The sequence below is a fragment of the Alosa pseudoharengus genome, unplaced genomic scaffold (assembly GCF_046254945.1).
Source record: "Alosa pseudoharengus isolate Yale_2024_CS ecotype anadromous, Long Island Sound unplaced genomic scaffold, YU_APseudo_1.1 YU_APseudo_1.1_scf_6, whole genome shotgun sequence".
NCBI lineage: Eukaryota > Metazoa > Chordata > Actinopteri > Clupeiformes > Clupeidae > Alosa > Alosa pseudoharengus.
Genome location: NW_027468848.1, coordinates 16277447 through 16286893, shown reverse-complemented (window position 1 = coordinate 16286893; position 9447 = coordinate 16277447). Strand labels below are relative to the sequence as shown.

The following is a 9447-nucleotide window of genomic DNA, read 5'->3' as shown; positions in this document are numbered from 1 at the left end:
TGAGGTCGCCGAGGGCGGGTTGGGGCCAAGGGAGCAGCCGGGAGGTCAATGACTGGGGCAGTGGACTCAGGGGGGGCAGGAGAGGAGGTGCCGCCTTCAGTCGGCCCAGCAGAAAGTACAGCTCCATCAGGCTGGGTCTGGTTCTGCTCAGGGTCCATCTCGCCTGGGAAAAGAAGCCAGCATTAGCCTGATACACACATACACCCACATACATCTGTTACTGTGCGTGGAACCATTAGTGCAGTGGTCCCCAAACTACGGCCCGCGGGCCGGATACGGCCCGCCACCTCATTTTGGATGGCCCCCCAAATCATGTCCGTGGTATATAGCATCTGGCCCGCACGGGAGTATGACATCGACAAACTATGACCTCCGCAATTTCCCCCAGTCATTCTCTATGGCGAGTCTTAACAGTACACATTTAATACTCTTTTTGTCCACTGGTGGTTGTTTTGGCGCTGTTTTGCGTTTGCCATTGAAAACAGAATGAAATATAGGCCTACCTGCAAACATTTAAGAGTCCTATGCTGACTGCATCAGTGCTCAAAGTATTCTAAAAGTTTATCAATTAATTGTTAATAACTAACTAACTTCTATTCAAGTCATATTTCTGGGACTTTCTGGGATAATTATTTCTATTTTTTATTCACTCGTTAAGTTAGAATGGTGGTCATTTCAGATGTTTTTGCCAGCACTTCATAAAACTCATAGTTTGAGTTATTTGAATTATTTAATTACTTGTTCACAACATGAGCTGTGTATGCAAAGACAGAGTTCAGAAGTTCACACATTTTGAATAAAATATACTTTTGGGACTCCCTGCTAACACTTTTGGGAATGCTGAAGTCTTTTTATCAGTATTATTTCATTTGAGCTACATTTTACACTGATATGGCATGATGGCAACATAAACACAGCTAACAATGGTATTAAATTGCAGTAGATTAAATGTAATGAAATATTCAACTAAGATAGACTGCTGTTGTTCACAGCACTAAGCTATTTATGGTTACTGATATACTCAGAGTTCCTGGCCCTCTCTTAGAGCCAGGCATAGTAAGCTGGCCCTCGGAAGAAAAAGTTTGGGGACCACTGCATTAGTGTATGAGCCACAATAAAAGAGTTCCGAACATTCGTTGTGTATTCTATTATTGTCAGTGTGTGTGCAAGAGTGTGTGTATGTTTTTTTACACAATATTGTGTGTATTTACATGTATTCCGTTTTAGTCAGTTTCTAGAGAAGTCAGCAGTCACTAGTCAGTTTCTAAAGAAGTTCTAAAAAAAACAGTGGGTTTTACACATATCATGTGAATGTAGAGTATGCATAGATCCTCATCCAACAGTTTCATAAGACGAGAGACTTCCTCATTCCTATAACTCTACTATGAGGCTACTTAAGTGTGCATGATTGCACGTTTAAGATCACCCATGCAGACAGCACAGGCCACCCAGAGAGCTCCGATTGCTGCATCAGTTTAGCATGGTGGCAGTTCTACTGGTGCTCTGAAGAGCTCAGTGCCTTCACATGACTACTATTTCATGTGTGTGAGCGAGGGAGGGAGAGAGAGACAGAGTACTTACACACAAACCTAAATAAACATGAGCACATTAGACAGACTACTGTTGAAGAAGATGGGTAGAGGTCGGAAGTGAACAGGGAGACATCCAAATATAAATAAAGATTCATACTCGCTGTAAATCCTCCATTTATTTATGGCCGACGTAAATGCACCACACAGTAGCAGTATATAGGGATGAAGTAACTCCAATTAACACCAGCAACAATATTCACAAGCACTTCTGATGTAAGAGCTACATGTCAAATACACAGCAGGGGCTTTAGGAGATTATAAGTATGTAATAACTTATAGGCACTATACATATGACACAAGGAACCTGAATAGGGTCCACAGCAGTTTTCCAATGATCTGGAGAAACAACTCTTGTATTGTAATTAACCAGTACCTGGTGTCTTAAGCCTATGTGCATTCACCAGACAAGAGCAATGCCAAGGGCCCAACATCAAACATGTTCTCTGTTCCTCTGATAACAGGCTTTAAAGGGCCTCAGAAGAGTGATTAGTTTCCCTGCCAAGAAGATAATTGTCGGTGAAGCTCATCAAGTCTCCTCCTTCTCTAAAAACAATATACCACAATGAGACGTGCATTGGGACTACACACACATGCACGAACACACTTACACACACACGCATGCACACACACACACACACACACACACACACTCACACACACACACACACACACACACACACACACACACACTCAGTCACCCACACACACATGCTGAGCCCTGAAAGCTAACACAGATACCTTTGTTCTCTTATTTACAGCTTCTGCACCTCCCATTAGTGTTAAAGATTAATCTCAACCCAGTGCGTGAGTTTGCATATATTTTCATGACGATATCTCCTGTGGTGAAATGGGGCCTCTAGTAATGGAAATGTTGCTGTGAGACAAACTTTTCTGCCAGTACCGCTGACTGAAGCAGGATTGTGAGAGAAATGGAAATGCATGGGCAGAGAGGGGGAGAGGGGGGGGACAAGCAGAGAGGTGGAGAGAAGAATGGGGATGGAGAGGGAGGCGCAAATAGGACTCATTTGTCTCACTTGTAATTGCTTTGGCAACATGCGGAACACTTGTATTGCCAATGAGGCGCTTTTCAAATGGAGAGCGAGGGAGAAGAGAAAAGGAGCGAGAGAGGGGGGGAATTGCGCTGGAAAATGTTTGACAGCAGAGGAGATGGACACAGAGAAGGCTTGGCAAATCTCACAACAGATGCCAGAACCAGGGCAATTCCGTTCATTTCCAATTTCATTAAAAAAACAGTGATTAGCTTGATGGGTAGATAAATAGATAGATAAAGAGAGGGAGAAGAGAAAAAAGAGAAGCAGCAGCTATGCAGATGAGAGTTCGTATTTAGGTATCTTTGATAGAGGCAGCAACAGCCCCTGAGGTCTGAGCTGTTTTTGTCCTGCTGTAGAGTGATTTGATTGGCAGGTGGTGAGACAGGAGAGAACAAACAGGATGGCAGGAAGCTTCACTCAGACAGTCCCTTAAGACAACTATGGCCTTACTATACCCTGTGAGTGTGTGTGTGTGTGTGTGTGTGTGTGTGTGTGTGTCCACTGAGGCGAGCGCTGACCTATCTGTCTGGGACAAAGCCTGCTATTACTGCTGAGCTACAGCAGGATGACAGCATATGGTGAACATGCAATTTCACAGACACATGAACACATGCACCAGCTTTACCAACACACCCATATGGGTCTCAGCTTCACCAACACACCCATATGGGTCTCAGCTTCACCAACACACCCATAATATGGGTCTTAGCTTCACCAACACACCCATATGGGTCTCAGCTTCACCAACACACCGATATGGGTAGAAGGGGGTCACTTGCGCCTGGTTGGTGCTCACGAAACAGGACGCAGAAGTCAAAAAGGGAGATTCAAGGTCTAACAAGAGCCAAGGAGCAGGACCGGAGCACTCAATGCTTAAAGTGTTTTTATTCGTGCAAACTGACTAATGTTTCGACGCCCATGCGTCTTCTTTAGACTCTTGACTCTGAAGAAGACGCATGGGCGTCAAAACGTTAGTCAGTTTGCACAAATAAAAACACTTTAAGCATTGAGTGCTCCGGTCCTGCTCCTTGGCTCTTGTTAGACCTTGGATCTCCCTTTTTGACACCCATATGGGTCTCAGACTGTAGAAAAGGAGCTGTGGAGCGAGTCCTTCATTACTGCGCACAGGCTCCAGATCAGCTCTGTCTTGACTGACCTCTGCAAGTTCAGACTTATTGACTGAAAAACTGCTAGCTCAGATCAGGTCCCAGAGGAGCATTTCACAGCACATTTTTTAGCTGAGGTCAGGCTGAGACACCAGTCCGGTACCCAGAAACTCTCCATGGTACTGATTTCTTCTGGGTTCTTGTCCCATTACTTACCCCGGCGGCACTCCTCATTAAACTGCATCTATAGGTGCATATGTTTGCAGTAGACTAGATGAAGGGTCAACAAGCTGATACTGATCTAACTATGGCTAGTTAGATAGGTGATTACACTTCACTATGCTTTGACTGATCAATCATTCTTTTACCACAACTGCAGTGTAAGGTCATGTTTTGCAGCATATTGTGAGTGGGTGCATATACTGAGAGGGTTTGAGAGGATGCTGTGAGACCCTGCATGAGACCAGGAGTCTGACAGTGCTGATGGAAGCACAAAAGTGGCTAGGCTGAAGCTGGCCATCTCTCCTAACTCTCCAAGATAACCTGTGTTTTTAACTTATCATAATCCTCCCTCTCCCCTCACACACACCACACACACGCACACACACACACACACAAATAAATGTGGTGGCAGTGACGCCAGAAGCCCTACAGTGTGTTTCAACAGCCCTATGACAATGTCAATCTATGGGTAAGAAATGCAGAACTCCATGGAAACTCATACAGACACACATTTAAAGCTAGGAACTTGCATTGCGAGAACAGGGGCTGAGTAAGCGCTTATGTAAACAAACTAAGCTTGAAAACATTATTACAGCATAACGCAACACAACTGCTCCTGATTTGTTTTGATCCAGCCATAGCTTTAAGGCTACTGGGTGAGTGTCTGCCTGTGTGTGTGTCAGCTTGAGTGGGTACAGGGACGGACTATGAATAACTATTCAGCTGTCAGTCTGGGTCAAAAGAAGCCTGCATGGGCATGTGCTGTGTGCAAAACGCACACACACACACAAACTGTCTATTATAGGCAAAACACAGTTCCCATCCAGTGGCGTAAGCAAGATCAACCCTTCACAGAGAACAGGGTGTGGATTTAGAGCATCCCCTTGGGCAACACTAAGTCATGTGACCATACACTAAGATTCCTGAGTCATGTCTCAAGAGGACCTCTGGTCATGTGATTCCAACTCCCAGTCCAACATAAGAGAGGCCCCATTACGACTGCAATAAGACCCCAGTATACAACTCAGAGACTTCGCCGATTCATGCCATGTTACTCCATTAAAGTTTCATCAAGAACAGTTCAACAGCAACGTCCACCGATGGGCACTTCCATTTCCGTGTAATTAGTTACAGTTCATGGCAAAAGTGAGATATACCAAACACACTCACTAATCTTGCCCAGAAGGCTTTCATATATATATCTACTTGTGGGCATTTATAGCTGCATATATGCACTTGCATCTACTTGTTTTGGTGTGCTGGCAATATGAACTTTAATGAGCTCATATTGCCATATGCTTATAATGTGTGTGGTACTCATAAAGCAGTATTTTGTTGTGTTTCATATGTATCGTAGGATTTTGTGTAATGTACCTGTGTCCGTGTGTGTGTGTAATATACCTGTGTATCGGTGTATGTGTGTGTATGTGTGTAGTATAATATACCTGTGTGTCGTGTGTGTGTGTTTTGTGTGTAACTGGAGCAAAGCTCTGAGCATGACTGCACATTACTGTGTCCATGGGAACAGAGAAAAAGATAACTACTGTTCATAGACTCCTGCCTATACACTGCTTCTCTATATCTTTCTACCTCACTTTCTCCTCCTCCTTTCATTCTTTCCGTCTGTTTCTCTTCCTGTGTCACTCTCTATCTCCCATTTCCCCACTCATGATCTCGAACTCCATCGACTCTTTCTAAATTAAGACGTGCTACCAGGATGTTAGCGTTGTCCCCTCCCTCTCCCTGTCTACTTCACTCAGGCCCTCTCTCCTACACCAATTATCTTTTCACCCACTTCACTGCAGATCCTCCTGCTCCGTTAACACACTTCATCATTTATCAGCTCCCTCTCCACACACACGTCTCTCTACCATTCTTAATCCCTCACTTACACTTTATTTTTTTCTTTCCATCTCTCTCTCTCTCCCACTGACACACACACACACAAACACGCACACACACCAGATGAATAACTGCAGTAATGAATCTGCTGGTAACCATGGATGACGCCAGTGGGCCACTCCCCTGATGGCTAATGTCAGACACAGCTGGATGTGCCATAAACTACATATCACAGGGAGGGCAGGCAGACAGAGATATATAGAGAGAGAGAGAGAGAGAGAGAGAGAGAGACAGAGAGAGAGCACTACAGTGATAGCATGGGTTCCCAGAGTTGCCTCTAGCTACCCACATTACTGGCAAATGGGCACTAGACCACTGAAGCCATCAGCACAGGGGCTTCTAATGTCAGTATCACTACACTATGTCATCTTTGCAGTGGGGGAGTATTGCCCTTATGACAGCATTGTATCATGTTTATTACCAACGCATGTCACGAGAAACAGCAATGCAATCCAGAACGTCAAAATGTCTGAAGAGAGCAGTTTGCATACTACACACACACACACACATATCTCTGAGCTCATGCACACCACCTCTCCTCCTGCCCCTGGCTGATGTTTGAGGAGCAGGGGGAAGGCTGTGTGGGGTTTGGTGATCAGTCTGACTCATCAGGAGTCCACCTCCTCTGAGCTGTTTATATCAGGGTCAGACACATACACTCAAACCCTCCCACTGACGCTCGGAGACATGAGGGCTCTCAAGCTTCTCTTCAGTTCTCAGCCTTTTTCAAGAGCTATTCTTGGGCTTTGGGAGGGGGAAATGAGGCCTCCATAGTCTTCGACTGGGAGTCCATCCAACTTTGCAAAGTAAATTCTAAATATTTTGAAAAGGAAATCGTGAGTGGAAACATTCATAACTTCACATAAAATCTTCTAAATTGAGTATGAATTTGAATCACTAAAAGGGATGGGATTGACTTACATAAATATTATGTGAGTTCATTTTTTAAAAGTATATATTTTTGGGCTTTTTGCCTTTATTCAGAGAGGACAGGAAGTAAGTGAGAAGGAGAGATGAGGTGGGATCAGGACATGACCGCAGGTCAGATTTGAATCTGGGTCCCCATGGGTACTTGGGCCCGTACATGGTATGGGCGCTGTAGCCTGTTGCGCCACAGTGCCCCCCATGTGAATTCATAAGGTTGATTCACATCAAATCCTATGATTAGTATAGTCCATTTTCTCTCCGCATAACATAACTGATATGCATTACTTTTATTGAGCATCACATGTTATACAATACAAATTAACATCTACATCTACATCTATTTATTTATTATTATTTATATAATTTATATATACAAAGACTGTCTGCCCCTGAGACTCAGACCATTAGAGGTATGCACTATGCACTATGCACTGTCTACCCGCCTCTGGATCTCAACCAGGCTGTGGTGTTCTGAAAGCATTTAAACATGCTCAAATGATCAACAGGGAATCACAGGCAATTAGAACACAAAAACTGGAGCAAAGCAGGTCCCTCTGTGCCTTTTAACACACACACATACACATACACACACACACACACACACAGAGGCACAGAGAGAGAGAGCCTAACTCATTCACTCACACCCCCATTTTAAGTAACACAGACTATGAATATGAATATGAACAATATGTCTGTGTGTGTGTGTCACTGTGAACACTGAAAACACTGAGATAAAAACATACAAGGAGACATTCACAGTCGGACTGTCTGTGTGGTAATGGGAGATATTAAGACTTAAACAACATCCCTGTTGTGAATGAAAAAATATTGGAGTGAGGGGGGTATGTCCTACATACAAGCCAAAAGAAACAATGGTTACAGCGGATACGTTCTCAGTGAGTTTGTGTATGGATTGTGAGGGGGCTTGTGTGTGTGAATGTGCATGTGTGAGAGAGTTCGACCTTGTGTTCTCATACCAGCAGTGCACTGTGTGTGTGTGTGTGTGAGTTCGACCTTGTGTTTTCATACCAGCAGTGCACTGTGTGTGTGTGTGTGTGTGTGTGTGTGTGTGTGTGTGTGTGTGTGTGTGTGTGTGTGTGTGTGAGAGAGAGAGAGAGAGAGAGAGAGAGAGAGAGAGAGAGAGTGTGCATATGTATGTATGTCTGCATTCATTTGGTGTGTGTGTGATCATAAGGTTTCCTGATCTTGACATGTGTGAGTATAAGAGAGCTCGGTATCCGAAAGGCTTCTGTCTATCCCAAGGACAGAAAAAAAAACCTGAAGGTCACTTTCTTCTTGAGCCGTGTTCTATGTGTGTCACACACACACCTCTTTGATCTCACACACACACACACACACACACACACACACACATAAATAAATAAACACGCATGCACTGTGACACACACACACACAAAGAATAGAAAGGGAGGTTGGGGATGTATGGATGTTCCATTCTGCCAATCGTAGCTGCTGCTCTCGGGTGATAAAAGCATAATTTCCATTTCCAGCAGAAGCCGTCCGCGATGTAAACAAACCGTTAGCCGAGCTCTCCGGGCACAGCACATCCAGTGTAACAACAAACAAACAAGACACACGTAGTCATCTCACCAACCATCAAAATGTTTTGCCCCTTTAAAAAACACACACGGCCGTGCAAACACACACATCTTAGATGTAGCCTTGTAGCCTACTTCCACACCTCAACCCACAACTTCTTAACCCATATAGGCTAATTGGAATTGGTTAACACTGATCTTAGGAAGCAGAGCACCAAACCCCTTACACCCCTGGCATGTCTGACCGTAGGATACAACAGCCTCGCTCCCAGTAGCGCCACTTTGTTGCAAATGGCGTGTTTGTCATAATGTTTCAGTTCATCTGCTTTTCCCCAGAGACGCACAGTAAACACACCTGACAGTTATCCACGTGAGACATGAACGCAATTAAATGACAGCCCTTAGAGATACACCGTGTTTCAGTATTATTGTACTAGGCTACAGATGAAAACACGCCGTTGACCTGAAGGAGGGTATCATGAACATCAATTATCAAACTGCCTGTCCACTCTGTTCTGTATCAAGTGAAAATAAGCAGAGTTTCTTATAATCAAGCACTTACCTGCACGACAGGAATATAGATAGCTCTTGGTGACAAAATGAATGGTAGAACTACACGGTGCGTAATATGGAGCTGGCAGGATCAAGACTAGGACCAAATCGCACTGCAAGCACAGTAAAGTCGAAGGTTGTCTCAGCGACCACACTCGATACTAGAGTGTTCAGTGGCCGATCATTTATAAGATAATCCTTCTACGAGAACCACACACTCCGTTATTTTCGAGCGTCGGCATCCCCTCGCGTGCAACAATGTCACCGTCGAGGCAAGTGCCTGTCAAACCGAAGGTTTGCGAACTGACGCTAATGACTGTTTCATTTCATAAGCTCAATACAGGAAGCGCCTGTCTCCTGTCACCCGCCGCGGCTCCACCGTCTGTCTTCATGCGACCACGGCGTTCATCAAGGAGGTCTAACGGCAGCGTCTCCAATGGCTGAGGTGCTGACTTCTTCAACAACGTGAGCCCGTAAATTGCTATCGTGAGCTCGCTCGCAAGGCGAACAGCCTTGCTCTGCCACAGAAAGATGT

At 44.6% G+C, this 9447-nt stretch overlaps 1 protein-coding gene across 1 annotated transcript in view; it reads right to left on the bottom strand.

Annotated features, from left to right (window-relative positions):
- The window catches only part of inpp5jb (inositol polyphosphate-5-phosphatase Jb), a 21462-nt gene extending 12015 nt beyond the window's left edge, over positions 1-9447 (bottom strand). Inside the window, exons 1-2 of the mRNA XM_076270065.1 lie at positions 8923-9447; positions 1-163 (exon numbers count right to left, since the gene is read on the bottom strand). The exon at positions 1-163 is cut by the window's left edge and continues 387 nt beyond it. Of these exons, the coding sequence (XP_076126180.1) occupies positions 1-158 (158 nt within the window). The 5' untranslated portion in view covers positions 159-163; positions 8923-9447. The remainder of the gene's footprint in view (positions 164-8922) is intronic.